Source organism: Acromyrmex echinatior, chromosome 2 (genome assembly GCF_024713525.1).
Source record: "Acromyrmex echinatior isolate Ae372 chromosome 2, ASM2471352v2, whole genome shotgun sequence".
NCBI lineage: Eukaryota > Metazoa > Arthropoda > Insecta > Hymenoptera > Formicidae > Acromyrmex > Acromyrmex echinatior.
In genome coordinates this window covers 14,231,721-14,251,868 of record NC_141853.1, presented here as the reverse complement: position 1 = coordinate 14,251,868, position 20,148 = coordinate 14,231,721, and the positions used below count along the sequence as shown (strand labels likewise).

The 20,148-nt window shown below is 33.3% G+C and overlaps 1 protein-coding gene across 11 annotated transcripts in view; it reads left to right on the top strand.

The window, feature by feature from the left end:
- LOC105146731 (hypothetical protein) overlaps window positions 1–20,148 on the top strand; it is a 79,941-nt gene that overhangs the window by 48,708 nt on the left and 11,085 nt on the right. For 8 of the 11 annotated variants that reach the window (XM_087403035.1, XM_087403034.1, XM_087403033.1 and 5 more), the window contains 2 exons: window positions 19,371–19,578; window positions 19,657–19,822. In XM_087403035.1, coding sequence (XP_087259161.1) covers window positions 19,371–19,578; window positions 19,657–19,822 — 374 coding nt within the window. Of the gene's footprint in view, window positions 1–10,774; window positions 11,039–11,474; window positions 11,730–18,861; window positions 18,924–19,370; window positions 19,579–19,656; window positions 19,823–20,148 lie in introns of those variants that run through there. The other 3 variants (XM_087403037.1, XM_087403038.1, XM_087403036.1) reach the window with 3 other exon arrangements.

Here is a 20,148-nt window from a genome sequence, read left to right as displayed (position 1 = left end):
TTTTATGATAAACAGTTTTGTAACATTGACAATTTGCTGGCATTATTTTGAGGATTAATAAATATAATATACATTCGTTCGTGTGATATTTTTTTGTTCAAAATAAACTTTTCAACGAATTGTCAACTTTTCTTATATTTGTTATATTATAAAATGTTTAATATTTCGAGAAATATTATACTAAACGACGATCTACTTTTACGTCAAGTGATTGATATAAATGGTTTGAAAAAATTGAACGAGTATCCCGACTGATACTTGATAAATATTTTTATATGTATTTTTATTTAAATACTATTATATACGTACAAAAGAAAATGAGAATGTCAATTTTTCTGTTATTAAAATATTCATACCATGTAAATATCGCTCAGCGTCAAAACAGAAAATATAAGGAAGTACTCGATATGCAACTAGTGCATATATTCTGCGGTAGACCCAGAATTCTCTCTTAAAAAGCTCGCTGTATCTTAACAATGTGTTAACAAAGTGAAAGCGTCACATGCACTTGCGATAAAAGAAACCGACTGAAGTCATCATCTACAGCTTTAGACTTTGTCGAGTCAATACTATCGAAAAAGAGAAATATAACTAATATAACTGAATCGTCGAAGATTCTGTTCGCGATAGTGCAACTTTGTTGAAAGATGAAACAGATTGGGGTCAGTATTGGAGATTGATCTAAGTATAATGGGTAACACAGTAGCTCGTATACTTTCATCTCCTCTTGCGCGACAAAATTCAAATTTTAATAATGTTATTGAATAGGTCGCATTTATCAACATATTCAAATAACAAAAGAAAATTTTTTGTTTGAACATGAAGTAGAAACTAGTTTTGCAGAGTTCATTTTTAATACAGTAGAGTTCCTGATATCGTTGTAATACAAATATTGTATCATATATCACTTTACATCCATTGATCTCTATTAATTAAAGTCATCTGAATTTTCTTTAATTAAATTAAATATTATTATATGCATTTGCAAACATAAACGTTTATTTTAATACAGAGATTTACAGAGAAAAAGAAAAAAAATAGCTACTCATAAAAAGAATATAACGAGAAACGTCTGAATCTCGATCGAAAGTTCTTTTCACAAAAAAAAAGTTTGAAGATTTTGATAAAGATGTTTCTCGTATCTGTCTGGTTATTTTATGATCCAGCCATCTTCTTCATAGATACAGCCTCTTTTCCGCGAGTATGTGTGCATTTTGTGGTGCCGATCCTTTCAAACACACAGCCTATTTCCCCTGTCTTCGCTACCTAGGAATATCGACATATCGGCCATTGTTTACTGTAGGCGTTTACCCACTCCAGAATTGATATCACCTGAGAACAGAAGTTGGAGAAGAAGAAAGATAGCAAAATACAGATTGGAAAATAAGCGGCAGGAAGAAAAGAGAAAGAAAAAGAGAAAAAAAACGAGGAGAGAAATTTCTGACTCATGAACGAATGGTTAGATCGGCAGACTTAAATTCTTCCTTTCTCTTCCTTCGAGGTACCAGAAAGAGCTGCTTGAAGAGAGAAAGAAGAAGAAAAGAATTCGCAGAGAGTATGCTGGAGAGGTCGAAAACGATAAGAGATAAAAGTGGAAGAGTAAGCCGATGGGCAGAGAGAATGAGGCGCGTTCTGCGATATTGGATTCTGAGTTTCGCGGAATAACGTCAACGTCGTCGTTCTCCATGCCGTGGTTGGTGCCGCCCCAGGCGCCCAGGCACGACCCTACGACGCCATCGAAGGCGATATAAGCTCGTTCTAGTTTCTCAACAAAGTCCCGGAACAACCGAGGCGCCTCCGACACCTATTGGCCCTCCGAACGAACAACGCACATCGTTATTTCCATAATGCCAGTGGTACTGATCGACTTAATGTGATCGATATCGATTTCTAATGAGTATCTTGCTAAGGAAGCTACAGAGAAAAATAAAATTTCGAATTGATCGATTGAATTTCAACTACACATACCAAACTTTCATTAATTTTTAAGATCGAGGACTCGCGTTTGTATTCACGTGTTTATAAAACGTGTTTATAACACGATTGTATGTATATACAATTGTATGTATATATATATATATATATATATATATATATACAATTGTATGTCGCGATCATTCGATTTTTTAGATTAAGTTACTTCGATAAAATTTAAAATTGATCGAAAGTCCCTTCATATGTATAATATATGTGAGATTTTATGTATAAATGTGGATATATACGAGTTTGATCCCAAGCAATTTGGCAGCATATGTTCACGATTAGTTTTAACAGATTCGGGTATAGGAACAAGATTGCATCTATTCGGGTTATGGATGACTATAAGTATTCGTGTCATCCAGTTTGGCCATAAAAACAAATAGCATGGATCAAACTTTTTTAGCTCGCGCTAGAAATACTTATTATTGAACCTTTACAGGAACCATTAAAGGTGTACTTCTAGCGATATTATTTATTTCGTTTAGTAACGATCCGCTATTGCACGTGGGATTTTTATTTTGACAACATTGCATTATGTAAAAAATTTATACGTTTGTTTCGCGTTTTACAATATTTTTTTGAAAACAAACATTTATTTATTAGATGCCTATATACATCTTAGGAATTTATTTCTTCCGCATAATCAATATCATTTTGTAAACATACACCAATAAAAAATAATTATAAATCACGTTTGTAAAAAACACAATTATATATTTTACTTTAGGCTACAGCTCCATAAAGAATATGTTTACTTTTATAAACAAAATGTGAAACTTTAATTTTCAGCTAATAGTCGAGGTGAATCATTTCGTTTAACGTTTAACTGCTTCAAGCGAAATATTAATTGCAATTGGACTGCAAAAAAGAATGTAAATATGAATGTAAACAAATTTTTATGAACCATAAATAATCTTTGAAACGAGTAACTTAATTTCTTCCATGTAAAAACGTGAGCAAATTTATTTCAGGCTTTAATAAATTAAATAAATATGAAATATCGATATATAATTAAGTGACTCGATACGCTCGCTTAATAATTGCTACCAAAATATATCCTGCAACAAGAATTGTTGACATTCGACGAACACTCCATCGGGATATTATCAGCATGCAGAATACCGCAAGCTGCATATGAGCGGCCATTGTGGTATTGGCAAATTTGCCCTCATCATATGCATGGTCGTCTACTACTCGGGCTCGGCTAGTTTGCTGTCAAGAGTCTCTTAGGATGCTCACGTTACAAGTTACAGAAGTACTTGCATCTGCATTGCAGATTAGCTCAGCTGCTGTTTATTCTCTCGGCAGTCGACACTAACCGCGAGCTGTAAACACACCTCCCGCGCTCTCGGGCAACCACGTTCGAATGCCCGACACACCCACCACTATCACCTTGTTATTATATTTGCAATCCATCAACGGTGAAATATATCCGGTCGTGAGTCTGTATCCAGCGCATAATACCCAATAAGCGTATCGTATAAGATTTTCTGACAAGTAGCCTGCGCATAGTAACGTACGCATCCTTTGTCATAATGTATTCCGTTTACCATGTAGAGATTAATTATCGGTTGCATAAATTATCGAGATGCATGCGGGCGCACGCAGTCGTATAATTGCCAGTAACTCGAAAATCTATTAGTCGGAAATTGTGTAGGAGCTTACTCCCTGTTAATCTCATGGCGACACCCGTGCAAATTACCAATTTCAGGATCAACGATCCTGTATTTTACGAATGATCTATCGTCGATTTATATGCCATTCACGGAAACGTATACATACGTATACGATATCTGAACATTCGGTATATCTTCTCACTTTGGCACCGGTTCTTGATTTAAATCTCTCTGAATGGATCTCTTTCTCTCCTCGTGAGACTTGCCCTCACAGATCCGATCGATCCTACATTTCGCCTCTCGAATTGAGATCTTCGACTACCGCAACATTTCCAAATAGCCCAGGAACGCTGTTATTCTCCATGCAAAATTCTCCATGGCTGCTTCCTGGATTGGTTCCAAGTGGACCCGAGAGAATCGGAAAGAGAGAAAGAGAGAGAGAGAGAGATTGGCCACTTTTCCGTATTTCCTCTTCTCCAATCCTTTCTCGTTTGAAAAACGACATTCCAGTCAGGATGTCTACTCGACAGATTTCCTTTCTTGTAAACAGGCAGAAGGACGCACTTCGAGATACACATTTGAGTGTTGATCTAAATTTACATCGATTACAAGTGTTTGCTTTTTCTTTCCTCGTTTTCCCTCATAAATGTAAATTTGCAGTTCCTTCCACTCGCGTTCCCTCGAAGATCACACGACGTACTCCAGAAAACTAATCACATATGAATAAATTTTTTCATTTACCGCTTTTCACTATCTTTCGATTCTAACAATAAAATTAATTTTATCCATTAAATGTGATCAATTATTAAATTCAACTACTTTTATCTACAATAAAGTAAAAGATTTAAAAACAAAGCAATAATGCAAGCACATTTAATTTGAACTAAAGTACATAATTTAGGAGAAAGGCATTCATACTAAAAGACATTACTATTTAATTCTGCAATAAATATACCAGTCGAGTGACAATTTCTCTCTACGAGAACGATTTGATGTAGTTAACGTGGTACTCACTCATCTCTAGCATAAACTCGAAACGTATCTTTCCAAGACTTGCTTTCATACAGAACTTACATAAAAGTGCTCCAGAGGAAATAGGTTTTAGACCGTCAGTTTCATCAAACATTCAAGGATGCCGCTAATTTAATGTTATTAATATTTCATATATCTATACATTTCATATATCTAAAAATAATATATTTTAAAATACATTTATGCATTTCTTGTGCGTAGAATCTTAAGAATTTTAAAAATATTGATAATAGCGATCTTAGGAAGAAACTGCAAATTTATCTTTTACGTATGCTATTATTTTATCTGGCAAGAATTGTGAAATAAAAAACTATTTTATTGGATACAAAAATACATATTATTTAAATAAGAAGATTAAGAACTTTGAAATACTACGTTTGAGCTAAAAATGTTTCAAATTAATTAAATTTTATTTTGAGAAATATCTAATATTTTATTTTTAAAAGATTTATTTAAACTTTTATTTAAAAAGTTTATTCAAAGTAAACGTTATTTTAATAAAGAAATCTCAAAATAGTTTTCTTAAAGAAGATATATAGAGGGGAAGTTTACGCAGCAGAAACTGAGGTTCGCAAAAGAGAATTTCTAACATCATTTTCGCTCAACAGTATCGACACTTCATTATTCAATCGTTCTACTGACGTCAAGATTTCCCAAACGAGTTGTCTATAAAATTGTCAATTACTATAATATTTAACTTGCAAATGAGTTTGCTCGCAAATGAGACTTATTGTTAGCTTTATAAAATGAAATTCTACTAGAACAAAATCTATTTAAAATTCATCAAAAAATATGATTTCAGTACTAACTTTCAATTTTAATCTTTAATCGTTAAAACCTCAATTGTATAAATTATTAATTTTTTATACTATATAGATGTCTGTAGCAAGCAATCCGTAATAATAATAAGAATATCAATTTTACAATGTTTTGTATATTGATTCGTATCGGATATTTTAACAAGTTCGTTAATAGTCGGAAATAGATATTCAAAATTGTTACAGAAATATTTTTCGTGTATACAAAGAAACATTCGTTCTAAAAAAAAAATATTGTGTAGAATTGTAGTCGGTTCACAACGACGAACAAAAAGAATAATGCATTTCTCATATATGACCATGTACTAAGCTCCACTCGGCAATTAAAAATTACCAAGTGCACGAAGGCATGACTAGCAGTAGAATTAAATAGTTCAGGGAGCGTACTGTATGTCTGCATCCGTTGATTAAGTACCTTGAAGATAATTGAACGTTAATTGAAGCTGCAAGCCATGCATGCTACAAATTTAATAAATTATATATGTTACGTATTTCATAACTTCTCGTTATCGTAATCAATACTTATTGAGTAATAAAATTATAATAATTAAAATAAAAATCAAATGTACTTATACCCTTTTTTATTTGCATTCATACGATTGAATTTTTAGACATTTAAGTTAAACCAACCAAAAAAAATATACGTATAAAATATATAAAATAAACGCATTATCCACAATTAATTTATTCCACTTTTATATTAATACATAAACTTAAATTATTGGTATTCTCTCTTTCTGATCACAAATTCCGAAATAATTCGTAGAGGAGAAGGTGGTATTGTAGCCCCCCATTTACTTTTTGCACAATAAATAACTTGATTAAAATCAATATTTGAATTTAAAATTTAACAATTACATTTGTCAAAATGTTATTCAACCAGTTCTAGACTCAAAGTTACGAAATATTTATTACTTAGGATGTTATTTATAAAAATGTAGCGACACTGCATAATCGCTCGAAAAGAAATAGGGGTAGTAATATGATTTTCCCAAAAATAGATTTAAAAAATTGGTTTTGTTTAAAAAAAGGAATTACAAAATTAACAGGAATAAAAAAGTAAAATACAGTAAAGTATATATATTCAAATTATGCAAATATATGTACATACAAATAACTTCTTCAGCGTATAGACTGCTTAGTACTAAAAATCTATATAAATATAATATAAACTATAGATAATAAAGTACTATAAATAATTAATTATAAATAGAACTATAGATAATTAATAGTAGAACTACAATCGATTTACGAAATAATTATTTTGATATGAAAACTTCGAAAAAGAGACCACCAATAATCAGTACGTTTAGAGGGCTACATTAGCAAAATATCATATTACTGTTTTACTTTGCATAACTCGAAATGTATACAGCCAGATAAAAAAATGTTAAACAACAAAAAACACATTCAAAACATACATATATTCGTGTAATAATACATTCAAGTATAAGAAGAATAGGGAAATATGTGTAATTAAATGCTAAAATGTATCTTAAAAACGTTTCAAAATGAAAGTAAAAATATGTTACAATAAATGCTTGTGTATTGACATATTAGCACCGTGTTATAACAGCGAGCTACTAAGGAAATAATTCCATAAGTAATCGCTAGAATTCGATACTTAATAGCGGAGATATTATTAAGAGGAGCCATTATATCTGGCCATAATATTACTTTCTCCTCTAATTGATAATTAAATAATTCTTTAGGACACTGCTCTAATTTTATACATATAGTCATACAAAGATTTAGCGAGTGCGGTGTAACATTAGCATGGTCTCTGACAGAGATGAATAAAGTAAATTTATACAGTTAATGTACAACGCAATTCTCCCCTCATTGTACTCTCTCGGACCCTATCCAGCTAGATTATCTACTGCTATATCATACCGACCATGTCAAGATATATTTACTCGCGAGAGTGGATCGGTTAAAGGAGACTGTCAAACTGTCAAGTTCCATTGGCGAGTCAACTAACAAGTATCTGAAAATATAATAGCTACTAGATTAAAATAAATACGTAAAAATATTTCTATTGTATTCACGACGATAAAAAATTAAATTATTTGATAACATTACTTTAAACTTCGTTAGCCATATCTCGCATCACGAAAAAAATGCTTAACTTTTTTAAATTGTGAAATAATCGGGTCATTTATAAATGATAATGCGTAAAGAAAAGATAATTTTATAGGGCAATATAAAAATGAGGAACGTGTTCGTGCGTGGGATATTATGCTTAGAAAAAAAACATGATCGATATATTATCGCTCTTTTCATCGTTAGTTAAACTTAAGTATAATCATTAAAATTAATTAAAATAGTAATGCGAAACAGAAGAAGATTTGATAATTAAAAAAAGCATTTTTCAATCCATTACACGTGTACATGCGTACAGAAGAACAAAAAACGTGTGTATATAGATATATATCTTCTCATTTTTCTTTGAAACATTATCAGTGTATAACCGGGGGCGGCGGCTGAAAATATTATTCAAATTTTCTCTTATACAGGATACTTATAAAATGTATCTAAACATCCTACTCTTATAGGAGTTATCTTAAAAATATTCTAGTTTTCTAGAAAACTATCTTGACAAAATTTCTCATAGATTTCCATTAACGATATTTACGTCGTATACATAAAATGAGTTAACAACTCAAACATATCATATATGTATCTATTACAGTTTATGATAAAGAAAAGAATGCAAGAAGTAACTGTACAATTTTACGACATCTAACTTCTCATAATATTACTTTTCACACAAATGCATCGAGTCGAAACATACATTTAAACACATACAAAATTAAAATTTGTCAATTTCAATAGAGTATCATATTATCTGTCTTATATAAATTAATTCTCCTCATCGTTTCCATATTTAAAAGACAGAATCATTAAAAAAATAAATATACTTTATCGATTTTATATTTTGTTACATTCTAGCGTACAATGTGAAATATCTGGTAAATAAGTTAAATAAAAATAAAAATTTCATAATTCGCAAAATTGAAACATCGAGTGTTGTCACTTTCTCGAGTTTCAATTATATTACGTAAAACAATTAATCTACATAACTACCTACATAACGAATAACGAGCAAGCCTGATGGATTAATTTTCACAGTATCGCGGTAACAGAGGAACAAATCAACGAGCATGAGTATGCGTGTGTATTTGAAAAGGAAAAAAATAAAGGCACACGCATTGCCAGTCGCACGTACCAGTCGCGAGAGACCCATTTCGAAGAAGCAACAGTGAGCCGGCGGCCGTGAGCTTTGACCCGGTGACCCGGAGTGCGTGGGTTGCGCGGGGGACTCGACGAGAGGGAGGTGCAGGGAGGGAGAACAGGAGGGAGGTGGTCTTTCTCCTCTCCATGCAAGATGGAATCGATACCTGCCTCCCCTACCAGCCCAACCAACCCCTACAACCCCTACAGCCCCACAGCGTCCATCACCCTCCGCTGCTCACCTTCTCGTTCGAGCAGACGGCAGGCCAACCGACCAGCCAGCCGACCGTTGGGGGCTGCGGCTGGAGGAAGTTGAGGAAATAAAAGCAGAGCACCGCGCCGCTGTGTCGGCTAACAGCCGCAGCAAACTCTGCCTGCTCTGTATAGCACACACCTGCGGCACCGCCACCCTTTTAGGCAAGTCCCGCAGCCCGCTTGCTTTCGGAGTTGCTCGCGATATCGCGCCAAGATATTCAATATATATATATATAGAGGCCTAGTTTACACCATGCGCTTAGTCCGCGATCTATACAATAGGCGTCTTTGTTTAATCTACAGATTAAATAAGGGCACCTATCGTGTAGGTCGCGGACTAAACACGATGTAATCGTAACCATAATCACACATTTGATGTACACAGCAAGGTGACTCTGCTAATTAACTACGCAAATAGATTGATGCTAATAAATAAACATACTTTTAGAACGAAAATGTGCGATTAAAGTTACCATATCTGAATCACAAGAAAAGAGTACATATGTACATTTAAAAAAATGATGGTTCGGATCGAAAGCAGAGACTATATATAATTTTTTTATGCGTTGGATGTAAATATTTAATAATTTCTATAACATAATTTTTATTTACAATTCTTATTGATATCATTTTATAAGCATGTAACATTTTAATTAATGATCAGCTTTACTTCAAAAAGAGTGTATGTTCTTTTAAAAGGCTGACAATCTTATGTGAAATCAATTTAAAAACGGAAATCTTCTTTGAAATATTTTATTAGTTTTGACAGATTGACAATTTTGGTGATCGTTTAACAGAAAACTATTTTAACATAAATTATTGTAGTAACGTCAAGTAATATGATTCCGATTAATATAATATTTTCTATGACACACATATCATCTATGATACTTTCAGCAAAGAAATGAGAAATGAATACCTATTAAGGATGATTGATATTTATCTCTAGCTTCGGGTAATCACGTCTAAAGTCCATCTGTTAGTCGAGAAATTTATGTGTTAAATTCTCAACAAAACTTACATTACAGATTTGTTTATGTGTATATACTCTCAAGTTAATTTAGTTCGGCATATGATAATAAATGGCTTCGAAGTAACATTTATCACCATCAGGATGCGCGATATCAAGCTCTGAATAATCGTTATCCCGTGAAGCCGCCTCTTTCGGAAATCGTGGCTGCGCCCGTCTCTCACGCGCAGACCACGCGTAATAATTAATTAATTTCCTCGTTATTCGGTTATCGATCGAACGCTTCGCACGCAGTGGCGCATGTAAGAAAATCCGTTGACCGAATTTATCTCATTCCAGCGCTCAAAATGGAAATGAAATGCAAATATTAACACACCGACCAGCGGATGGCGATAGGACTGTTTCAGTCGTTTCAGAGAGAAAACGTGATTCCATAATCCGAAAGGTCTTGCATTTAATTGATTTTTTAATCAGCAACGATGCTAATAATCGAGATAAAATCAACATTATGGCATTGATGAAAGAAACGTAGATCGATTCGGTTGAAGGCAGGGTCAGGAAAAATATGATCAAATAAATGATTAGGTACTATGTGTATATGATTACGATAAGTAATTAACAGTCATAATTAATGAAGGTTATGATATAATAAATGAGAGACTTTATGACATAATAATTGGAAACTTTTTTTACAAATAAAAGAGGACAGTTTCCGAGTTCTTTGAAAACAATCATATTTACGGACAGTAATTAATTTCTTTATTAAAGCACGAAAGGAATTATATGTATATTCCTTCGCCACTGATTCTGCGTGTTCCCAGCATCTTTAACTGCGTTATTCATCACTTTAATATTTCTGTAAACTTTAGATATAAAGGCTCGATACCAACGAATGTAATAAGAGTCTTTCTTAAGAAAGATCAGAGAATCAGGAATGCTCAATTACATGATGCCATATATCAGAGATGTTGACTCCCCGATGGGCTCTACGTGCGCGAAATGGTACCTCAGTTAGGCGGCAACACCTGCCTGGAATGGTGTTATAAGCAAGTTAAATCGATCTTCGATTACACCTGCCACCTCAATCCTCAATCGCCCGGTGTCCGTTTTGACAAACACTACATTCGCGAGCGGTAATATCATAGGAAAATCTTTCATGTCACAAAAACTAAAATAAATTTGAAAATATTAATAGATAATTTTTTCGAATTCTTTTTCTTTTTCTTTTTATTTTATAACTGGTACAGGGTGTCTCAGACCCTACGCACCATTTGCTAGTGGCAGATTGAAGTCATTTTGAGACGAAAATTCTAATATCAAAATATCAAGGTTATAATAATTTTTTCATTATAAGCATTTAAAGTTAGCAAATCATATCGCATGTTTAAGTGTGATATTTTGTCGGCATTTCACTTAGTATAATTGTAATAAATCTGATTTTTGAAAGATAAAAATGTGCAATTTTACAATCAGTTGAATGTAATATACATGATATATTTCTTGTCATATGTAGACCAAAAGAAGAAATATTTAATCGCTCGATCTTTTTTTTTTGTAATGATTCATTAGATGGCAGATCGTGGAAATGTTTGCGTGTTTCACCTGTCACAATTTCCCAAACTGGGTTAGCCAATGTGCATACTAGGCCAAGAAACTGCTCTGATCGAAATCGTATTGCTGCAGTATCTCGTCTTGGAGATTGAAGGGAAGAGAGATATTTTCACTGCGGACTCAAACGTTTAAGAACACATCTTTGGCCAAGGAATTCGTGAATACAAAATAGGGAAGTGCACTGACGACTGAATATGCTCGAGCACAGAATAGGTAAGAAAGGAAGAGGATTTCGAGGATGCTGCCTGCAACAGTATATTACTTTCGGTCAATGCACATTTATCGTTGATGATACGTTGGTTCGTATGTTTTCGATCAATAATACGATTTAAATAAATTGTGTGAATAATTGATAATCTATATTTCAAGATAGTCTTTAGAAGTTCAATTGAATTATTCTTTCGCCCCCCCCCCTCCCCCCTTCCCTTTAACTGTTCGCACGCCATTAGGTGATGATGGAATAATTAATATTCAATTATTGCACGCTATTGGTGCAATAACAGTATAATACATAAGGTAGTAGTTAACATTACGTAAGAATTAGTAAAATTTATATTATTATTATTAAACATTGATTATTAAACCTCTTTAGGTGTATTTTTTAATATAAATTTAAACATAGCTCCGAAAAAGAAGCAAAAAATATATTACGCTTTACGATGTAAATAAAAATGAGAATTAATAATAGAATTTCAAGTAATATAAGTGTCGATAACAAATATGATAATTATAAATATTAAAGATAATAATGTTAATTATACGTTAAGAGCTATCCTCAAAAGATATTATAAACTCACTGATTAAGAGCTTATTTCTGATCAGCTTGTGTTACCGATTGTAAAATTGGATTTTAATGATTCCCGACACAAGAGTTCTTTCCATCGAGCACAATGGATATTACAACGTTATCCAGTACTCGGCTAGTTTCAGGTGAACTGGGCTGAGCTTGAGCTGGCGGAATGGTTTATCGATTCCAACCCTTGTCCTCTTTATCCTTTATTTTCTTTATCTTCGTCATGCACACACACGCAGTGCGCTGCCCGAAGTCACAGTCGGTTTATGTTCGAATTAACAATCCGTGTTTTATCATCTTCGCTCTTAAATCTTTTCCAACGTGCAATAGATTGCGTCACAGTTCGCACAACTGTGAAAAATTATTGTTTTCCTTCAAAAGATTGACTGCCTCTAATTCGACGCAACAACAGTTTTATATGATTCCGATTTAATTTCAAATGATTTTTATGTGCAAACATCTGTCTAAATGTCTTCGATTTGTGTATGATTACAAAATTCATATCTTTACTTGAAATGCTCCAAGAACGACTGGATTTTTATTTATTCGCATAAATTTACGCCCCCCGTATTGAATATCGTCATTGATTCGGTTCTCGTAGCAAGTTCGTTTGATTTATGATTTCGTATTTCAGAATATCGTTATACAGTTCGACTTGGCCGAGGTGGACGTTACGTTAAAGGTGTCGCGCGTTTCGCTCGAGCGAAGCTCGCTTTGGCAGGGTAGTTTATTGATTCTGTCCCTTTTCCTCTTTACTCCCTGCCCTTTACCCGTTTTGCACGCGCTTTGCACATAACCCAGAGTTACGAGATCGCTGACGTACTCGTTACCGAATTTTCGCTCATCGACCTCGGCCATTCGATGTTTCCAAGAGAACAATCATCGGAATTCCGATGATTCTTTCGAGAATGCTTATTGCTTATTGCGTTAACGGTTACAAATCTTTTTCGTTCTAAAACGCGAGTGTGCTTCATTTTTCAACTTATACTATATAAAAATACATATTTCTATGTTTTGGTAGATTTATAATTTTTTTATTTCTTATTAAAATATTTCTTAAGGCTTAGGATCTGAATTCTATTTCTAACTGCTGATATTGCAATTTTTAACAGAAGGTAAAATTGTGAACATTGCGCGAAGTAATCTTCGTAGGAATAATAGAATAATACGACACAAGAATGTTCTGCATTTCTGAATAAGTCACAATTAACGGAGGAGAATAATTTGTGATGAATAATTCTTTGTTCTTGATGGCTCTCGATTCCCTAGTGGCGATAATCTCTGCAGCATGGCACCCAGCTAATTGGAATGGTCTTTCAAGTGCGATTAGTACTTTAAATGTGACAATTTATTTTAATATACTGTGACAAAAAATACGACAAGTAAAACATTGAATCTATTAAAGTTTAAAAAAAAATCACTTTTGTTTAAATCTATGATGATTCTTTTACATTATTTTTCATAACGCTTTTGTAAACACAAAAACTGTCAATCCAAAATATCTAAAAGTATAGTAAAAAGTATCTGTGAATGAAAGATTATCATTTTAACGCTATAAGATATAGAACTTTGAGAGCTTAAGATAAACTCGAGTATTGTTGACATCACATAATTTGCTCAAAGGGAAGTTCAGAATTATTTGAATTTTTGGAGATATTTACGAATCCTTGAAACTGATTCAACTGATTTTTACAAAATTAGCAATCTTGTTTTCATGGGACGAAGAAATCACGAAACAAATTCACCAATTTGATCCTTTATTCTTCATCTCTTTTTTCAGTTTCAATATTCAAATATTTCAAATGGTCCCGCATCGTCGTTAGTCGAGTGATTCTAGTAAAGATCATAATCCGCGAGGCAATAGCGAAATCGGCGAAACGATCTGGCATTCAACAGGCCTCGAACCAGTGACCCAAATCCATGGCACTTCGAGACGTACGTTTTTCTAGAATCGGATTATCGACTATGTTACGCCAATGTTCATGTAATTCTTTCTCGCTTATTTTAGTGCTACAAAAAAGACTCACGTACTTCTATACTGACTTCTATACTGACAAAATATCATGGAATGTCGAATAGAATATGTATGGAGTTTGATATTATATTAATATATACGTTAATATCGACACTCAAATGTTTCCAAAGCAATAGGATAAAATGGGATGTATGAGAATATATAGATAATACAACAATAATGTTAAATATATATATATATATATATACATATATATTTATATATATATATAATAATAAACTTTGCATAGTTATAAAACGTGCTTCTCAATTTAATATAAAATGTTCTATGTGCTTAGAGAATGCCACATGTATTACAAAGTATAATCTTATTGGTTTTAATTACATGAAGATTATACAATTAAATATTTTTAATTTTTGTAAATTGTAATTTATATGTAATTATATTATATAATCTATATATCTGTCCATCAAATTGCATGCTATACATACAGCTTACATGATTGAGACAGCCGATAATTTAAAACTTCGATAAATCTCCTAATGAAAAAGTTTACTTTCGAGATATGGATTACGATGAGCTATGTTACTACGTATTAAAGTTTAAATGCGAGATTAGCAATGAATTTACACAATATAAAAAAATACATAAAATATGATATATTTAAAATATAATATAAATATATTTAAAATAAATTCAGAATTATATAATGCGTAATATGCATATTAGAATCGCCCATTTTCACATATTTTTTTATATTTAACAAACAAAGCTTCTTTCAGTATTTATAAATTATAGCTTATATTTCTATGTAGGATTATTAAAAAAAAATATTAATTTTTAATAAGGGATACTTTTACTTATAAATTTTATATTGTCTGAAAGCATCGCGAACGAGAATCTTACACGCCGTGACTGTAAAATCGCTGAAACGAAGTTAACCCAAATCCATACATATCGTAACGGTGTTTTCGAGGAATCGAATTATTGGACGACCCATTTTCGCCCACTGTCGCGCCACTCCTTTTTGACCGTTTGCCGACGTGGAAATGATAACACATGCCGGACATCAAAGAGGAAAAATGGTGTTCGCCGAATGTCGATAAGACTCGCCCTTCGTTTCACGAACCGAACGAAAAAACTCTCGACGCGTTCTACGTCGTGGTATTTACGCGTTTGGCGTAGCGCAAACTTTTGCGAATATTTAAAAAGTTATCTGTTCACCCCATAACTTTCTCACCTGGACCGAGTTTTCGGACGTCGATACAGCTCGGACGTCGTGAGCGCCCGCGCATTCTCGCAAAAGTTAGACGTGGTGCAAATTTGCGTTTCAGAAAGTTTCTTTCACACCACGCAAGTCTCTCTCGGAGAGACCTCTTGGTACGCAGCTGCCTAAAAAGTTGCCATTTTTCGAACAAAATTTTATTCAACAAACTAAATAAAAATTCACCCATATATAATACAACCTAATTTTATAGATGAATACTTAAGTGTTCAAAATAATTGGCTTTTTAGAATATTTAAGACTAAAACTTCGTTTCTTTTCAACATCAACATTAAAAAATTTATATACATATATCAGTATATAGAATTCACAAATATATTATATTTCTCATAATTGAAAAAAGATATATTTAAATCAATGCTCGAGAAGAGAGAACTCTCTAATCTTTCTTTGAGACAAAAATTGAAGACGCTGCCTTTACTTTCACCTGCCTGTACTTTTTAAATGAAACTTAAGTAATTTCTGATAACATTTAATTTTCAATACAATTAGATGACAAATACGTATATAATTCTTTAGAGATGTATCTGCTTCACTGAATAAATTGATAATTGCGTTGAATTACGATTAAAAGAAGGCAAAATGATTCCTCGATTGTTTATAGGCTGATTCGCTTTAGCTGTCGTTAACACGAAAAGACGAGGAAAGGCATGAAAGTCACAGATTACTCTACTTCCTTTGAGCAAACGTTGCCAAAGAATGAAGACCGATCTGTATGTTTGACTTCACCAGAACGCAGCCGTTTGATTATACTACGCCCGTCTAATATTATACCTTCTCTATTCCGGCAGACTCTCAGGCTGTATTGTACGCAAATTTAATAGCACATGCGCGCAGCAGAATCTACTTCGCTAATCTCCTTCAAAATTTCATCGGTGGTGTTATATGTAAGCCGCACGGTGCGATCGTTAGAACGCATAATGGGTAACGCGTAAGTCGGATATACTCAATCGCTTGTTATGCACGAACTACCGATGCAGTTGGGCTGAAGATATGATGTAATGCTGATTCTCTCGCGTTCCTACGTACACAGCATTACGAGAGTTACTCGGAAAATAACTGTACTTACTGGATTAAAAATTAAAATGCGTGAATTATGAAAAGATTACACTACGCGAATCTACGGCACGTAATGATGAATATTCTTTCAGAAATTAATTATAAAATGATAAAAAATACATAGATCCTTCAAAAGATGAATCTACAATGAAGTGCTATTTCATTTTCATCTTGTTCTTTGTGTTATGAATGACTTAACGAGTGGTCTCTCTCTCATCAGATTCCACTTTTATGTCAATTTTTCTCGGTAATAAAAAAAATATCAAAGAAGATTATTCATCAAGTGATCAAGTTTTAATATTAAGTAGTTTCTTCTTTTAAGTAGTTCTCGAGAATTAAAGTATTTATCGAGGAATAGAGTTATATTTTAAGAATGAGATACCAAAATATCTAATAAAAGATTAAAAATTAATATTAATCACATATGATCTTTCTCGACATTTTCTCATAAAAGACAATAATAATAACTTTACATGTTAGTTTGAATATTCAGAAAGTGTCTTGTTTAAATTTAATATTTTGATTGAAATATTAAGCAGTAATTGATAGAAAAATTGAAAGGAAGTGTGTGTGTGTGTGTGTGTGTGTGTGTGTGTGCGTGAGTGGGCTCGCTAATTCTATAAAATTTTAATGGAAATAATATCTTTATGATAATTTCACGTTGTTGCGTAAGACTTTTCCCTTCTATTGTCCTATACGCTAAACAGTAAATAGCTCTCGTTACGTGGTGAGAATTCTGTAGGTGGAAACTCTCTGGGGGATTTACCGCGCCGTTAATTTTACGGGGTACGGCTGGTGAGAACACATGGAACAACCTTCTCGAACGTGGAGCATCCACAGGTTGTCGTCTGACCTAATCTGACCTAACCCAAGTGATTAAGGACATTGAATCAATGGAGAGAAGACGAGGAAATTTCAAGGGCGATATATCTTCTATTAAATTATTATCCTTTTATTAAATTATTAACTTTCTAAACAAAGGAACTTGTTAAATTCCATCAAAGCAAAATGTTCAGTGAAATGTAAAAACCTGATATTTCTTCCAGTAATCTGAAATATTGGATTCAGCAAATAAATAGAAAATTTTTCGGTCATCGAACAGATTGTCAGTTCAATACTGTCGTATGAGTTTGAAACGTACCAACGAAGCTTTCCACAAAACTGAAATGTTCTTTAATATTTTTTGTACCAATTTCTCATGTATAAAAATATTTTAATTGTAACTAATAAAATTTTTGTCTTAATGTTGATGTAAAAATATGAGAGAACAAATAGTTTTACGAGATAATTGTGTTGCAAAATTGACCAATATCTAATTAATGCGCAGTTTTATGTACCGCTGATATTTTCTGCGCAGGCAGTGATATTAGACTGACATTTGAAAAATTTATTTATTTCGTATTTATTTATTCTATACTATGTACACAGATGTCGGTCACTATTTACTTTTTCTCGAAATATTAAAATTACTGGACTTACTCAACACATTAAATTCATCTCTTACGATCCCCTTTAGAATCTTGTCTTGCTCGTCTGTGACTCATCAGTGATCATAAAAATTGGAAATAATTGTAGTAAAGAGTTTTGTCAATTGTAGAAATTGCTGTCCAACTTTCTCAATAATATATTAGCGATATATTAACGTCTCAATATACTAGCGTCTCAATAATGGCAGAATCAATTCTATTTCAAAGATAAAAAAAAATAATTTTTTTCATTTTTTTTCCATTTTGACAAAACGTCCAGCTTTTGATCCCCGTAATCCAAAGCTCTGAAAAGCTTAACAACAAAACGAATAATAATTCATTCTAGAACAAATTTTGGTCTTGATAGATTGTTGCTGTACGTTTCGTCGCTTCTAACCATTGGAGGTAGGCTCGCAAAGGTGGAATCAATACATGAACCTACCTACGACCATCTCTACTTACACAATGCTAACCGGCCAAGCCCGAGAGCAACGTGTATATACCTCGTACCTTTCATTTTCTCCGTCGCGATACCGTTGCTCAATGATTGTGGCCTTCTCCTTGTGTGTGTTCCTCTTTAAACACCCCTCTTTTCACATTTTCCCACTACTAAATCCTCCGCATGTGTCCCCACTCTTATTTACGCCGATTTTCTTTTGCCTAGTATTTTCTCTCTTTTTTTTGTTCTCGTACTTTCATGATAATGCAAAATCCTGCCGGATGAATGCCAGCTCCTCTTTTGACGGCGCGCCTTCATTCTGTTCCAGGAAATTCAGCGCCGTCACTCCATTTTCGAGCCCAGTCAGCACACGTTGGCCGACACAGTTCGGTAAACAAATGCTCTCGATGTGATTTATAGCTTATGCACTTTCCTCTCCCTGAAATACTTACAAGTAGTTTAGTTCCTTCAAATGTGATTGTTCTTCCTTTTCATTTTTGTTTTTTTTTTTTTATTATAGAAATTGTCGCCGCTATTAGATTTACATTTACAATCGGTAAATTAAGTTAAATTAATAAACAAATTATATATTTTATATTCTATATTTTATTCTCGATGATAAACACATTACAGCCCGTGTTACAGAAAGCCTCTTACAAATTTCAAGACTTATTATCTTTTTGACAATATTTGCAAACAATTTATATACATCTCGCATTCAACTCACACACAATTTGCAGAGTATCAGCATTCAGCTCAAATCCGCAAACCTATATATTTCTCTTTCTTTTTTTTTTTTGCGCACGTGTAACGATAGCGAATTTGTCTGATTCGCAGGAATGGGGAGTGTCGGCAGCAACGTGACAGGGACGACGACGACAGATCCAACGACGTTCCTGCCAGACGCAACTCCGACACTAAGCGAACGTGAACAGGTCAAAATCGAATTTTACAAAACGTACGATGTCATGACGGGGGTACGGATCGCCGCGACCCTTGGTGGCTTTTTCAGCTTAATGGTGTTGCTGGTGGTTTACAAGAGCAGGTAATTTTAAGAATGTTTAAACGAGTATTTGTCGTCGTCATTAAAATGCAATTAAAATGTGATCGATATATTTATCAGATGCAAAGCGAGTAAACAACTGGAAGATCCAACTTTGACTGCAGCGGCAGCAGCGGCGGTCGCAGAAGCTGAAGCTGAGGAACGCGCCCTCGCCGCTGCTCTCGAAGCGATCGCCAGGTTACCACCTAGGCTAGGTCGTGGTCCGAGAAGATCATTATGCGTCGAGGTATATCATAGTTTAAATACTTTTATTAAAATAATTAACAAATATACTTACGTGGTTATAAATTTAAAAATATATAAAAAGAAGAGCATAAAAAACCACAGCACAAGTTATAGTTTGTGATATTTAATTATTATTACATTAATTAAAACATTAATTATTTATTTGAATTACTGAAGATGGCCAGATTGTGGCCGAAACGTTTAATGTTTTAAATGCTGTGGTTTTTTATGCTCTTCTTTTTATATATTTTTAAATATACTTACACCCAACTCTAAAATGAAATACATTCTTCTAAAAGTAAAATGTATCATTAAAGTTGAAATATT